The 17,024-nt window shown below is 40.3% G+C and overlaps 1 protein-coding gene across 1 annotated transcript in view; it reads right to left on the bottom strand.

The window, feature by feature from the left end:
- Window positions 1-184: 184 nt before the first annotated feature.
- TMEM268 (transmembrane protein 268) overlaps window positions 185-17,024 on the bottom strand; it is a 208,451-nt gene continuing 191,611 nt past the window's right edge. The window contains exon 9 of the mRNA XM_081803475.1: window positions 185-369. Within this exon, the coding sequence (XP_081659601.1) occupies window positions 352-369 (18 nt within the window). The 3' untranslated portion in view covers window positions 185-351. The remainder of the gene's footprint in view (window positions 370-17,024) is intronic.

Here is a 17,024-nt window from a genome sequence, read left to right as displayed (position 1 = left end):
AGGAGCGGGCATTGGAAGAGTTGTTGAATTCAGCAAGCCAAGTATATAGTAAACAAAGAGACAGGTTTTGGGGACCCAAAACTAGCAAGTAAGACAGCACCTGGCATTTGAGTTATACCCAAACCCTGGAGGACAAATGAACCTTGCTTAAGCCAACTCATGCATTCTTGAGAAGGTATCTGCAATCTAAGCTTGTGTACACTAAGCAAATTTTCTACTGTCTCATACTCAAAGTTGAGAAAGATTCCATCTCTCTGAGCAGAGACACCTGACTTTTATACTTGAGTGGTTCCTACTCTCAGTCTCTGTCAAGCAATACTCTGAGAGCCAACAGCTGAAGACACAGGGAGCTCAGCATCTGAAGGAGTCCTGTAGCAAGACAAAAAAGTAAAAGAGAATAATCGTTCGTAACTCAACTGAAAATAATAGGGTGTGGATAAGCTGGAAAGTTTAAAACCAGATTCTGTTACTCCCTGAGGTTTAACCAGCCCCTCCTCCCCGGGAATGTGATAACATCTATGTAAATAAAATAAATAATTTTTCTAACTGGAAACTCAGGCTACTCGAAACATATGCCCCCTGAGGAAAAACCCAGAGCTCACACACACACACACACACACACACACACACACACACACACGCACCACAGTATACTTGCAGAAAGTGTAGAGAAGGGCACTGCGTAAGTTGATAAGAAACAAGTCAGTGTAGACTAAGTGTGTTCCTGCCCTTGGGGAATTCATAAAACATTCTTTCTCCACATTTAGTAACTTTTTGTTCATCGCATCTGTCTATCACCCACTGCTGCCTCCTTAACCTACCCTATTCCCCCTCAGAATTCCCCTGTCACACAAAGGTTGGCTCAGAGGAGGTCCCTGCACCCCCAGGAGGGTGGATAGGAATAGGCTCTAAAGGGAGGAAAGGCTGAAGGAAGTTGGGCAGAATCTACCAAACAGGAGAGCCTTCTGGAATCCCTGGAATACCACTGATTATTCTGGCACTTACATTAAGAGGCTTGAGAATTCAGTCGGTGTCGTCTCTGGAAAGAAGCTGATTGATGAGCTAAGCCAGTGGTTGGTTGTATGCCCAAGAGCAGGCAGAGCCTTGTCAAGTCCTCACATGTGGTTAGTAGCAGGGCTGGGATTTGAGCTAGCAGTGGAGCCCAGCCCCCTGACTCCCCTCTCCACTATTTCCCACCAGGTTCTACTGGTCTCATCCTGTAGCCTTTCTGGAATTCCTCGGGTCACATCTTTCCAGCCCTGCACTGGGGTGGTCCCCAGCATTCAGGGACTTCCTCTGTTCTTCTTTGCCCCGAATCAGATCCTCCAGGATTATCATTCAAATGTGACACACAGATAGTCTCTAGATTCAGTACACAGTCAAATCACAGAAGAGGCCAGCGTCCCATATATAAAAGTTCAATCTCTCAGAAACTGAAGAAATAACTTAAAAATTAAAAGCTTATTGTTTTAATCTGAATTTATACATATATGTGTGTATATGTATGAATATCTGTGCATTTATATATCTGTATATGTATGTACATACATGTGTTATATATGTACACATATGTGTACTATGTGTATACACATATATGTACGTGTGTGTGTGTGTGTGTGTGTGTCCCCGCTTTCCCCTAGTAATTGTTTTCAGGTCATCTGCTTAACCTGCAGTTAGGGGAGGAAGCTTTATTCTTGCTCTGGGCATTGCAAAATGTATGTACAATTGTATTTATTTTTAATTATGAGAACAACAGAAAATAGTATTTCTGCCATGTCTCACTGCTTATTTAATAACTATTAATATTTTGCCATGTTTGCTTCTGCTTCTTTTTAAAAATAAAACACTGCAGATAGAACAAAGCTTCACTCCTCCATCCATTTCCCTCCACCCTCCCCAGAGATAGCCACTGCCTGGAAGTGTGCCCAGCCCCTTCATTTACATAATTTTATACTTGTTTTCCCATAAGAATATATAGTACAATTTTGTGTGGCTTTAACAATTTCAGTAAATGAATTTTTTTTCAATAAATGATATCATACTTCATATCACATTTTGTGACTTGAAATTTTTCAGGTAACGTAAATTTTTTGAGATTTATACAGACTACACCTGTATATATCTAGCTCACTCATTTAACTGCGATATCCTATTCCATTGTTTGAATACATTGGATTGGCCAGGCTCCTATGGATGAATATTTAGCTTGTCTCCTGATTTTGCTGCAATGAACATATCTTCCTATACAGCTCCCACTCCTTATTGCCATTTTTCTATGTAGCAGAAATACTCTTTGAAAATTATAACTAGTACTCTAACTCTACTGAGTCATCCTCTGCAGGTGAGGCTAGACCCCTCTGTGGTCACAGCTCATGAGCTGGAGCTTTGGAATCTAAAAAGCTCCTTCCATCTTTCCTAGAACTTCTGCGCTCTGTACATCCATTCCACACACAAGTCCTGAGGGCCAGTGCAGTGCCAGGCCCACATGCCAAAGCACTGGTTTTTCCAAAGCACTCTGGGGCTTCCCTGGATCCGGTTCTCTCCCTGGAGAGCAAATGGAAAATACCAGAGTGCAGGAAGGATGAGCACAACCCCAGACGGAAAATTCTCCCCGAAGATCAAATGTCTGTATTTCTTGGTGTCTATCCCCCACCTTTCTCTTCACAATCCATGCTGTCTCCCTGGATGGCTTACTCAACTTCCTCTTGGCTTCAATGGCATCTTCTTGCCAATGACTACATAATCTTTATCTCCAGCTTTGATTGCTTCTGAAATTCAACCCCATATTTTCAGTAGCCACTGGGCTCTACACACGAGTTCTTTCTGAGATCTTGCAATGGAAGATTGGCACTCCACACCTAAGGTAGTGACTTTCAAGTTTGTTGTTTTTGTTTTTGTTTTTTGACCATGGCTCAGAGGAAGAAATGCTTTACTTTGCAAACAAAGACATGTATACACACACACACACACACAAAAAAAAAAAAAAAAACCTAAGACAAAGGTCACATTAAGTAATACTTACTACTTATGACTAAGAAAAAAATCTTGTCGTGACCACCTGAATTGATTTTTATGATGTTGTCATGAGTCACAACCCACAGTCTGCAAAGTACTGTTCTAGTTTGACTTTCCCTGCTCCAGAAGTTGGAAGGCTCAAAATATACTTTCCTAATTCTCTGGCAGCTTGAGTTCTAGAAGCGTGTAGTCCAAGATGGACAAGATTTTACCCTGTTGTCCACTCTGCTGGCAAGCCCAACTATGGAGGTGTTTGATTTTTCTGCAGGTGCATTTGCAGAAGCTTCAGTGTTCAGATACTAGGTTGGTAGGTGCGGTGAGTCTGGTTAGGGACGGGAGCATCCATTCTGCTGACATGATCTGTTGCAGATTCACAATGGTTCTAGATCTGACAGCAGTTTCGGCTTCCTGATTATGATGGTTTCCTGTTTGAAACAGTGGTGTCGTGGGCTCTAAAAGAGCAGCTTCCTGATTGCAAGATCATTGAAGAGAGAGCAGCTACTCTAGTACCCCCATTGTGAGGGGTAGCATTAGAGGTTGCTCCTGAAAGCGCAACCTGGATTCTGTTTTCTCAGCCCTCTCGGCAAGTTCATAAGCCACCTAATATGCTGTGATAAGTGCCTTCCTGCTAACAAGCTGGAGTGACATCTGTTCTCTGCAAATGATCCCTGATGAATATAATCTTAACATGTAAAACTGACTTCACAGGACTCATCCCAAACTTGTCACTATTCCTATGTTCTAAATCTCAAGGACAATCTGAGTCTTCATGACCCTTATTTCTTAATTCCCATCCAGTCATCATCTGTCCAGTTCATCCAATTCTCTTGTGCCCACCAGCACCATGTCACCTGCGTTACCCTTGTCACCTCCTAACTCACATCCTGACTCCTGTCTTACCCCTTACAAATCCCATCCCTAGATGGCACCATCATTCTGGGTACTGATAACAATAATGGCCACTTATCAAGCTCTTACATGTTCTGCACTTCTCATGTACTTACTCACTCAGTCATTTAAACTTAAACAGCCCTGGGAGGCAAGTATTGTACTCCCCACATTGCAGACCGTGCCATTGCGACTCCTAGACGTTGAGTAGCAGGGCCAACATCACACAGCCCGTGGGTAGTAGAGCTGGAATTCAAGCCCTCGGTATGTGAACATCCCCACTCCAGCATTCCATTCTCCAACCACTATTTTTTTTAAAGATTTTATTTTTATTTATTTGAGAGAGAGAATGAGATAGAGAGAGAGATCATGAGGGTCAGAAGGAGAAGCAGACTCCCTGCTGAGCAGGGAGCCCGATGCGGGACTCGATCCCGGGACTCCAGGATCATGACCTGAGCCGAAGGCAGTTGCTTAACCAACTGAGCCACCCAGGCGCCCTCTCCAACCACTATTGACCCAGCCTCCCTAAAATCTAAGCTCTCTCCCTCCCCATCAAGATCTTTCCTTCTTCTCTCGCTTCATGCCACTTCCCACCTTGTGCTTGATACTCAAATAACATTGAACTCCTCCCAGTTCCTCCAACCTTCCATGCTCAGCCTTGCCACCTGGTGTTTGAAGGTGTTCTTCCTTCTGCCTGGAATATTCATTTCACTCTCTTTGCCTCGCTACCTCCTGTCATTGCTTTGATTTCCTTAAAGAAGTCTTCCTGACTCTTCTGGCCTCACCTAATTCCCTGCTGTCTTCTTCCCCATTTGTCCCATCCTTTAGTGCATGATGCTCTTCACTCTGGCTCTCTCTATACTTCCTCACCAGCATTCAAACTCCTGGAAGGCAGGAATCCTATCAATCTTACTCAGCACTGGGTCCTCACAGCCCAACACAGCTCCTGGGACATAATAGCTGTTCAATAACTATTTCTTAAATGAATAATAAAAAAAAATCTCTTTAAACACAGGCCACGCTCTAGAGCAAAGATACCAAATAAGCCATCCAAAAGAGAAAAAAAAGGACTATGAAATCTTTAAAAAGTATGGAAATGTGAATTGATAGCCACCTTTTTTCTTAGAAATGTTTTTCAGCATTCAGGAGAATAAGAGAGCTATTAAAGAAAGGAGAAATTTCCAGATGCCAGAACCCATCTGTGCCATCTGAAAATTTGGAAGGGAAAAAAAACCAAACCCTCACTTGGTTATTGAACCCTTCTATGAGCTCGGTGTAGTATATTTACTATATAATCCATCTCCCTCTTGTCCCTATGAGACAGCTCTTTGCAGTTCTAATCATTTTGTAGGTGGGTATACTCTCCCTAGAGTTTAAATTCAATTTTGATGCACCTTAGAATCAACTGAAAGACTTTTTAATGCCTGGTCCTCAGTGCACCACCCAGACCAATTAAATTAGAATCTCTGGGGATAGAGCCCAGGCATCAGAATTATTTTAAGCTCCCCAACTTTAAGTTCAAGAGTCAGTGGTTTATGTCCTCATTATCTGTACTGTGTCCTGAACCCAGCAGCCCTGGCATCACCAGAGAGCTTGCTAAAAATGCAGAATCTCACATCTACCCAGACTTACTGAAACAAAATCGGCATTTTGATAAGATCGACAAGATGGAGATTCATGGACACCTAACAGTTTGAAGGCTGCTGGTTCAGATGATTTTCCCTGGTAAGTGTAGATTTCTCTGAATCCATTATGCTTCCCTGTTCCTCCCAGCTAGCTTTGGGAAATGGATTCTCCCTCCCTTTCTGCTTTTTATGCAAATATAAGGGTCTAGACACTACCAAAAGCGTCATTAAGTCACCATGATGGTATTCTTTTGTAATTATCGCTGCATTTTTAAAAATTGCTTTTGGTCCAGTTCTTTCCCTTGGGTATCTTGGGCAAGAGCTGGAGCAAGACTGTAACCAGTATGTTGAAAGCTTGAGATGTAGTCCAGAGTAGGGGATGTACTTTCCCCATGGCCAAGGAAAGAGAGAACCAAGTCTGGGGGCGGCGGATGGAAACGGATGGTTTGAAAACCTGAGTTTGAATCCTAGCTCAGGCACTGATTAACATGAGGATCTTGATGAGTCACAGACACTCTCTAAATTTCCTCAACTGTAAAATAAGCATAATCCTTTCCAAAGCTGTGGAAGTACATAAAATAAGCTTGAAAAGTATACAAATGTGAAGGCTTTTACTACGTTCCGTCTCTCCAAAGGCTTTTCACTGTGGGAAAGGAGCAGGGAAAAGCTCAAGGGCAAATACGAGAAGAATGATGTTTCCTCAAACTCACCGAAGCCAGCACCATCTGCATCTGGAAAAACCAGCCATTGGACGAACAAAGGTGTTCATGAGACAAATGCCCAATGAATGCTTTCATACTTTAGGGAAAATTAGCCTGGATAAGCCTACTAAATATTTGGGAGAAATGGAGTACTGGGGGTCTCCTCCCTGCGTCTCCCTCACAGCAACACTATTGATGCATTGGAGTGTTGGGGGTTGGGTGTCTTTTTTTCCACTTAGAGTGGAGTGTCTGGAAACAAGAATCCTGTCTGAGCCCCAGCACCCAGATCAGAGTCTGGCACAGAGTCAGCATTCAGGAAATGTGTGGATTCCCTTGCAGCGAGGCAGGGAATTACCAGCTGAGGGTATCTGTTAAACTAGTTAAGAACATGCTGAATTGGAGTCTGATCCACCTTCGTCAACAAAAAGCTCCGAGGGAAAACCAGCTGAAGTATTTCATCATTCCATTCCCACTGCTGGGGGCACAGAGAACATAACTGCTGTGACCTTTCTGAGTTTGCCTTCCGCTCTCGCAACTAGTTTCATTTTAACAGCTAGCCTGGTGCACTCAGCATCAGGCGCAGAAGTAGTCAAGGGAAGAAAGGCCATGACCCATCATGGGATTGACACATCAAAATGAGGAAAAAGCAAGAAAATGCTTAGGGAAACTTAATTCCTACTGCCAAAATTACTTTCATACACTCAAATACACAGTCCTCAACTGAATCTGACCTTTTCATTATTGCTCCTTCATCAATTCTGGTGTGTTTACTTAAATAGCTTTATATTACATAAATATATATCATTGCTAACTCTGACTGAGGGCTTCCTTATCGGGTTCCAGGCATCATACTGGAAGGCTTCAATACTGTTGTCTATTTCATCATCAACACTGTTTTCTGAGATCAAGATTGCCATTCCCATGCTAGATGAGGAAACAGAGGCTCAGAGAAATGCATAAGCATGTCTAAGTAGCTCAGAGGCCAGGATGTAAATGCCCACGGTCTGACTTCAGAGTCACATCCCTAACGACATTGCACTGCTCCCTCCGAAGCCACTTGACTTTGCACATGCTGATCCCTCTGTCTGCCTGGTCCTTGCCCTCCCTTCTCTGGTTAACCTGACCCCATTCATAAAATCTCAACTCAGACCTTATTTCCCAAGAATCATTCCCTGACTAAGTTAGGCATCCAATTTCTGCCTTGACATCCTCTCTTCTATCTAAACACTTACCGCCCTGTACCAAAATTGTTTGATTGTAAGAACAGTATTTACACGTAGTTCATTTTCTGCCAGTATCTACAAAATAAAGTGATTCTTGCTTCCAAATTATTTTAGTTTGATCCTGCACCATTCACACCCTACTCTGGATACTGGACAGGATCTTACTTTTTGGAGACCAGCGACTCTCCAACCCTGAGTCTTCACACCGGCTGCTCCAGAAATACTGGTTGCTTGTCCTCTTGGTCACTGGCCCCACTAGTTAGAAAATCATGAACTTGATGATACCAATCACTAGAGGCCTAACTCCACATAGCTAAGAAACATCTCACTCCCCAGTGAGATTCATTTAAGCCTTTCCGTGACTTAGAATCTTGGCCCAACTCTTCTTGGCCCCAGAGAGAGAAAGAAGTATGAGCACCCCCAACCCAAAGTGCCAACTCATTTCCTGCCCAGAATTAACCACTTCCCAAAATGAGTGACTGTGTGAACATCAATTCCTTTCAGGGGAACCCCCACTCCCACCAGGCTGTCATCTTACCCTATGACCCCAACCTGACAATCACCCAACAGCCTGATACTGGTACCCTTCCCAAAATTTATGTGACTCATTCTTACCTACTACCACCTTGTTGTTCTAGGACAGTTCTTGACACACAGCGGGCATTTGATATATATTTGTTGAATAAATGAATGATTGAATGAATACCATCTTAGATGTCGGCATAGTATTTGAGAGTTTACAAAACAATTATTTCAAGTGACATGAGAGAACTAAGCTATGCACTCAGCTGGTAAGGGGCAAAGCTGGGATCCCCTGGCATTATGACTTCTTGTCCAGACTATACTATGTTTTGGAGTCAGCAAACTATAACCTCTGGGGCATCTGCATGTTTGTGTAAATAAGGTTTTACTGGAACACAACTGTGTCCATTCATGTACTTACAGTCTAGGGCTGCTTTTGTGCTATGACGACTACAAGTAATTGTGCCAGAAAGCAGGACAGCCCCATAGCTTGCAAAGCCTAAAATGTTTACTATTTGGTCCTTTATACAAAATGTTTGTGGACTCTGCTATATATTACTGATGGCTCCATATATGTTCAGATATATACATTTACATACCATACATCTTAAACTCACCCACAAAGAGAACCATTTGGCCACTGCCTTTACCTGAACCTCTCAAGAGGGGAGAGGGGAATGTGAAGTGCTTTGGAATCATGTAGAGACCATGTCTGTAAGTGCCAAGTAAGAGGTTCTATGGACAAATGCATGGGCTTTGACCATGGTAGTATCCATCTTAACAATATGAAGAAGTGACACGCTAAAAGAAGGTCTTAGAGTCAAGTCCACCAAAAGCAATGAGAAGGGATCACTTCCAATAAATAGGGACAGAAGAACCATGAAAAACAGAATAATTTTAAAATCATAACTTGGACCTCCAGGAAATTCCTGCACACCATTATAATGACCCAGTGCAGTCTAGTTGTACATAATACAGTAGCTGACACTGAAACAGGGTTCTTGTACTATTATATTATTATTATTATTATATCTTGATGATTAAAGCTGCCAGGAGCTTTCTAATATTAGAAGCTTAAATTAACCTTTGAAAACAAAAAGGTTTTTGTTTTGTTTTATTTTGTTTTGTTTTGTTTCTAGGGAAAAAAAAAACCATGAGACTCTTGACTCTGGGAAACAAACTGAGGGTTGCAGAAGGGGAGGTGGGTAGGGAGATGAGGTAACAGGGTGATGGGCATTAAGGAGGGCACATGATGTGATGAGCACTGGGTGTTATACACAACTGATGAATCATTGAACACTACATCAGAAACTAATGATGTACGATATGTTGGCTAATTGAATATAAATGAAAAGAAAACATTAATTGACCTTTCACTTACACAAAACAAAGACCATGTTTTAAATAAAAGTGGTTTGAGATGTGAGGAGCTGAGCTTCTTTATAATAATGAAAATATTTTTAATGAAGATGTATCTTTCTAAGTTATGGATTCAGAATGTACTGCTCCAAGACAATTGTCTGCTCTTAGATTTGTCTGTTTTTCTTCCATCAGCCCCCCAGGGGAACTTGGAAGCAGAGGCAAGATGATAACTGAAGGGCCTTCCATTCACATTAGTAACGGGGACTTAAGTGAACTCTCCTTGAATTATGGAATCCTCTTTATGGCTATTTTCTAGCCTGAATAATCTAGACTTCCAGAAGTATACTATCAGGCATGGGATCCTATGCAAACATGAGTGAAACCTAATACCGTGGATGGCCGAACACTGTTAAGTTCCCCAAAAGACAAGGTACCATTATTTTTCTTCTTTGAATCACAAAGTAGGTACTTACGAAAAATTTGTTGATTTGAATAGAAACTAAAATCACCTTTAAAAAAACTTGCTATATTGAATTTTTCCCTTTCAGTTCAATATCTTTCCAACTGAAGATGTTCTATCCAAATACTCATTAAATGAGCTCTATGTGCATATATTTTTAAAATAATTAACTCCAGGCTCCTTTTAAATAAAAGATTAACAAGAATAACATTCTGTTTGAGAAGACATGGTATAGGGAAAAATTGCAAAAGACTGAAATTTAGAGAGAGTACTGACTCTTCAGAGAGAGTTCATGAATTCAGATTATTTTAAGCTTTCATTGTCTCTGAGATATTTTACCACCCTAAAATTGTAGAAAATTGATAGTAATACAAATAATTCTCGTCCATAAAGATGCAAATTGTGTCCCAGGCACTGTAACTGATCATCATTCTGTGGATATTGACCACTTTTGCAAGTTTTTCATCTATTTGTAACCCTCTCCCCCACCCAGGAGCATCTATTAGCATCTCCAGAGAAACTTATTTGATAAACATTGGTCTATACCCCTTTCTGCAATTAATTCAACAATGCCAGATACCCACACACACACACACACACACACATACACACACAATTACAGTACAGATTTATAGTATTCTAGTGGTTCAGCTACTTTTAAGTAATATTTTTGTTGAAGAAAAATGGTTATTTTGGCATTTTAATCTAAATATTGAAATATGGAAGAAAGCTCAATGTTGCACTAAAAAGGAGTATTACTAGGCCCATCTTACTGATATAGAGAAATTGAGACTCAGAGATGAAAATCACCTGGCTAATAAATAAATGGAAAAACCAGGACTCCAATCCAGATTTTCAGCAAACAAATTAGTTTTTATTCTATTTCTTGAAAGCTTTCTTCAGCTCTTTCTCTGAATACTTAAAGAAAGTAAAATCTCTGCATATTAGAGACACAACCATGATACCCAAAATATCACCACTTCAACAAAGATCAGGCCAATTTCAGAATAGTTCAGAAATACAGCTAGAAAAAAAAAAAATCCCAGTACTATGATTTTGCTGTGCTATTGCAGACAGTAAATTTGATTAGCACAAAGGAAATTCGAGAAAAGTACAAGACTCAGATTTGCTTTTATAGAGCTTAAAAACTAATTTGGAAAATACGCTGTATGTACCCAAAACATCCTGATTAAAGTATAAAATGATATATTGAGAAGCCCAACAAATGCAATAAAACCAGCTAATAATAAGAAGAGCTAACATATAATAAGAGCTTACTCTGAACCAGGCATTAGTGTTAGTGTTTTACGTTCAAATAACCCTTTTCATCTTCACGGGTATCCAATGAGGGTGGTCCTATTACTAGCTCCCACTTAAAGATATGGAAACGAAGCCCTGAGAGGTTCATTTACTTAAGTCCTGTCCTGGAATGTCCAACTAAGGGATGGAACACCTGTGATAACTGTGATTTGGCTTTGCAGAGCCTCACCCATGGGCAATAAGAGGACAAGTCAGTGGTGCATACTCAGTGGTGAAATGGTAAACATTTGTCCACTGGTTGTTAACAAGGCAAAGAGGCCCATTATTGCCACTTCTACCGCAATACTGAACTGGAGTCCTAGCCAGAGCAATAAGGGAAGAATAAAATAAGGGAAGAAAAAAAATTTTTTAATGTCTTTAAATGTTATTATTAAAATGTTTTGATAGTATATGAAAGACACAACCATAAAAGAATGATAAATTGGCATTCATCTAAGTTAAGAACTTCTGCTATTGAAAAGAAACCATTATGAAATTGAATAGAAAAGCCACAAATATTTGGGAAGATGCTTGCTATATATATATGACAAAGGATTCACATCCACAATACCTAAAAACTTCCATAAGTCAACTAAAAAAACAAATCAATCTACTTTTTAAATGGGCAAAAGAATGGAACAGGACTTCAGAAAGGAGAATATCTGTATGGCCAATAAGGATATGAAAGGTGTTTGATATCATTAATAGTCAGAGAAATGGAAATTAAAACCACCATGAGATACCACTACACATGTACCAGAATTGCTAAAATTAGGATGATGGACAATATCAGGTATTGGTGATGATGTGAAGCAACTGGAAATCTGATTCTAGAGGGGGAGTGAAAGTGGTAAAATCACTTTGGAAAATTATTGGGCAATATCTATGAAAGCTAAACATATGTTTGTCCTATGATCCAACCATTCTATTCCTAGGCATAGTCAGTCCTAAGAGAATTAAGGTCATATTGTATGTCCAGAAAAAGACAGGTATATGAATGCATCAGCTTTATTTGTAATAGTCCCAAAGCAAAAATAACTCAAATTTCCTTCAACAGACTGATGGATAATTAAATAGTGGTATACTTATACAATGTGATCCTAGGCATCAACGAAGGAAAGAAAAGCTACTGCCACACAAATAATATGAATGAACCTCAAAGACATTACATTAAGCAAAAAGAAGCCAGGTACAAAAGAGTACATTTCATTTGATTGCATTTGATGAATGGAATGCATTCATGTATGATTGCATTTACGTAATGTTCAGATTTGGTGAACTAATCTGTGTGGATAGAAGACAAAATAGAGTTTGTGGGGAGGAGGGGTGAGTATTAATTGATTGGGTATGAAAGAAACTTCTGGGGACATGAAAATATTCTAAATCTGTTCTGAGTGATGGTTAGACAGGTCATATATATCTATGAAAACTCATCAAAGTGTTCAATTAAAATTTAGGCATTTTACTGCAAGGGAAAATTTTAATTAAATTTAGAAATATTTGTAAAAAGAGGAAAAGAAAAAAACCCCACCTACTGTCATTTCAACCCCATCCCTAAAGATAACTCGAGTAATTATTTGGTGTGTATTCTTCTTCCTATGCTTATACATTCTTATCTTTCTTTCTCTCTACTCATCTATTTACCTGCCATATTTCATCACACTCAAATCTCTTGATTTCAGAGACATGAAAAATATGAAAATTTAAGTCTTCGAATTGGTGATATACATGTAAACATACATATCCACATAGATACAGAAACACATTTATATATATCTAACACATACGCATTTTCTTTGACAAAAATGTAATCATGCCAAACATATTGGTCTGCAATTTACTTCTTTTGTTTAAGAATATAGCAAAGACATCCCTTCACAGAAGTGCTTGCAGATCTGTCCTTGCTGTCATTGTTCTCTATTCTTTTAAATGACCATCTAGTATTTCTTTGTAAAAAGGTAGTTTTCCAAATCGTTTCTCCATTGATGAATACCTTGTTTGTGGCTTTCGCTATTTCAACAGACCTGCCATCAACATCCCTGAAAAATACATCACTATGTACTTAAAATACAGTGAGAATTTTTTGAAGATTTTATTTAGTTAGTTAGTTATTTGAGAGAGAGAGAGCATGAGTGGGGGAAGGGGCAGAGGGAAAAGCAGACTCCCCACTGAGCAGGGAGCCAGCCATGGGACTTGATCCTGGACTCCAGGATCATGACCTGAGCCAAAGGCAGACGCTTAACTGACTGAGCCACCCAGGTGCCCCGTATAGATTAGATTCCTGAAAGTGGAATTTAATGTCAATGGATATGGGCATTTAAGATTTTAAGATGTCATAAATTATCATTCACAAATTTTAAACCAATTCACCTCCACCCAATAGTATAGAGTGGTGCTGACCTCCCTCACACCAAGCCATGAATACAACCAATCTGTATTATTTTTGCTAATCTAAGAGGGATTATATGACCTTTCACTGACATTTTATTTGGCATTTAAAAATAGCTTGGTGATATATCTATGCTAATACGAACTAAACTCTAGAAATATTACTGTATTAATGAAACATGCCATCCCTCTCTCTGTGGTGTCCCCAAGCAGCTGTATGTTGCCAGAGAAAACAATCACAAAACTGAGCTGACAGGGTTCACATTAATGTAACAGTCCCAGTATCAGTGGGCTTTCACAATGGCCCAGAGGGCTGACCATCTTTCTCTCACATGCTAACTTTCCCACTCACTGAGGTGAATAATTTCTCTCTCTTCATGCCTCCCACACCTCCTCCTCCATCCACAGTTTCCTCTGATGACCTTGCCTCATACTTAGTTGAGAAAAATACAAATTACCAGAAGCAAACTCCCTCAACTTCTCACCACCCATGCTCAATCCTACAGTATTCATGATCATTTTCTCCTTCTTTTAGCCTATCATGATGGAGGAGGTGTTCTCAAGCCTACTAAAGGCCAGCCCTCCTCTTGGGCTCTGAATTCCATCCTATGGCTCCTCTCTCAGCTTCCATAATACCACCAATCACCTAGGTTTTTTCTTCCACTTCACTGGAGCATTTTATTCAGTCACCTGGTTGGATTCTCCTCACCTTCCTGAACTTACCATTCTTCAGAAGATCTTTCTCATCTCCTTCTATAGTCCTTCCCTCCGTTATGTCTTCTATGACATGGCTAGAAGTGCCTTCTATATGCTATGACTACTAAATTTATATCTCCACTCCAGGTAACTCCTCTGAGATCCACTCTTACAAATTCAACTGACTAGTTAACTGATTCTCCCTGATATTTCAAATATAAAATGTACCAAACTCCTTCACATCTTCTATTCCGCAACCCACCTCCCATTCTCTAGACTTCTTCAGAGTTATCCCATCAACTCAATTGCTCAAACAAAAAATCACCCTTTCACTAATATCTAACATCCAAGCAACCAATAAGTGGCTTGTGCTACCCACTAATCCCCTAGTGAGTGCTTACGTTTTTCTTCATCTCTACTGTCAGCACTGTAATACAAGCCATCATTCTCACCTGGATTACTAGAATAGGCTCCTGCCAGTTCTCACCTCTTCCTTGCTGCCTCCTTCCCACCTCTGATGCATCCTCCACCCATGAGAAAGGATCTTTTTAAGATAAAAATTGGATCTGGGATGCCTGAGTGGCTCAGTCAGTTAAGCATCCAACTCTTGATTTTGGCTCAGGTCATGATCTCAGTTGTGAGATGGAGGCCTGCTTCTGGCTCCATGCTAGGCATGGAGCCTGCTTAAGGTTCTCTCTCTCCCTCTCCCTTTACCCCTCCCCACTTCCCTCTCTAAAAAAAAAAATAATAATAATAATAATAAAATAAAAATTGGATCATGTTGGCTTATTGGTCTCTTTCTCTCTCTCTCTTTCTCTCTCCCTCTCTCTCTCTCTCTCTCTCACACACACACACACACACTTTAGGACCCACCACTAGCTCATTAAATTTGGAAACTCCAGAACCTAGCTCTATACTGGCACTTAACAGGAGGACTTTAGATACTGGTTAGATGAATCAACGAAGTGGAGCTATCAAGGAATTCTGTGATCATCTGAAATCCAGGCACAGTGAGCTGAGAAATTTATAACAGAACCAGAAACCAAAGCGCACATGTAAAGGAAGGTAAAATCACAGCCAAGAAGTAGTAAACAATATGAAAAATAGAATTAGAAAGTGTTTGGCATAGTGCCTGACCCTTAACAGGCATGATTATGATTAAAGAAAAATTTGTACATGGTAGCTGAAACAGCAGCAGTGGTCAAGTGCTGTTCTGGGAAGGTCCTGACCTTTCCAGTACTTTCGTGATGAGCCAATCTTTTAGGAGTCAGCTGTGTAACTGAGATTCTGTTCTTCATGATTCCTATGCATGTCCCTACAGCAGGCTGAGGGATCTCCTGAGTTTCCTGAATTTGGGTTATCTATCCAAGTATACTCTAATATTGAGTATCTCCTGAGTTGACCTGGGAATGTCTCTGTTCTTACAACTGGAAAAATAACACACTGATAGAGTCTATATGGTCCCTTCCAGAGTGACTGTTCTGTCTTGTTCATAACTCTGTCCCTGGGGCCAACACACAGCAGGAGCCTGGAAAGCATATGTTGAAATGAATTCAACTGACCAGAAAGCTCCAAGGAATTGATTAATTCTGGATTTTTGCATGATTTTCTCCTTTCTCTTAAAATAAAAGAGGGAATAAATTCTGGCCAAGTTTATTTTATAGTTAATGAAGCTTTAACTGCAATGTATCCAAACGTGAAGTCACTAGTAGAGTCTTCCTTGGACGGGCAACCCAAACTCCAGGAAACTCTTAATGGGACACATAGTCAGGACTACCCCCTACATGCGACTGCATGCTGTACCATGACAAGAGGACTCTTCTAGCAGGAACCCATGATACCCATCACATACTAGAAAAGCTGACCTGCCCAAAGTGCCTCATTGCTACCTTCTGAAAGAGGCCTTAAACAATTACCTATTGTTGTTGTCTTCTAAAGGAGGAGACTGAAGTTCCTAAAACTCAATCAAGACATGCCAACCAAATCAAGGCAAATGTAATGATTTGGGCTTTTCAATTCTCTCACCTCCAAATGTCTATCCTATAACCTGTGGACTTTCAATCACGTAGCTGCACGTTTTATGGGACCAGTGTGATGACCTGGAAGCGGCATGGGCATTTGAACCAGAATTCCAATCACACATTTACTATTTTGCTTTGAGGCCTTAAACAAAGCCGCTTAACCTGGCTGAGTTTGTTTGGTCATCTGAGAAGTGGTTATAATTATGCCAACCTTGTAGCGTGTTTGAAAGGGTTACAGGTGATGTAGGGGAGGTCCTGCTGCTGGACCCACAGTAAGTGCTCAATACTAAGAGTGATTAAATACTCACTGTGCAGTGGTAAATGTGTTTCTCCAGCTTGACTGTAGACCTTGAGGACAGCATAGTTTTTTATTTTTCTCATTTCTTTATTTTCTACAATATAAGTGCTCAATAGCCAGATATGAATCATAGCTACTATATTGGACAGCCCAGGTCAATACTCTTTTTCTTTGAAGAAATTAGTAAGGTCTTTTTAGGTTTAAAATATGGTGAGGTTTTGTTCCATAGATGCTTTCATGAAGATTTGTTCTTCATTTGTAGGGTTCAATACATTTGTACTAAAAATAGCTTGTAAATTATGTTCACACTCTCATTATCTTTACCTTTGTATCTGCTGGATCTGCCCAAATTCCAAAGAGGTGTAACAATTTTCCCACTACAAATTTTATTCTGTCAGTTTCCCTCCTTCCTCCCTCCCTTCCTTCCTCCCTCCCTCCTTTCCTTCCTTCCTTCCTTCTTCTTCAACTTCTTCTGCCTCTCCTTCTCCATCTCCCACTCTTTCTCATTCTCCTTTCCCCCTCCTTC

This window comes from Leptonychotes weddellii, chromosome 14 (genome assembly GCF_054177405.1).
Source record: "Leptonychotes weddellii isolate Sample4059 chromosome 14, ASM5417740v2, whole genome shotgun sequence".
Lineage (NCBI taxonomy): Eukaryota > Metazoa > Chordata > Mammalia > Carnivora > Phocidae > Leptonychotes > Leptonychotes weddellii.
The sequence above is the reverse complement of the archived record's forward strand: the minus strand, read 5'-3'. Positions and strand labels throughout refer to the sequence as shown.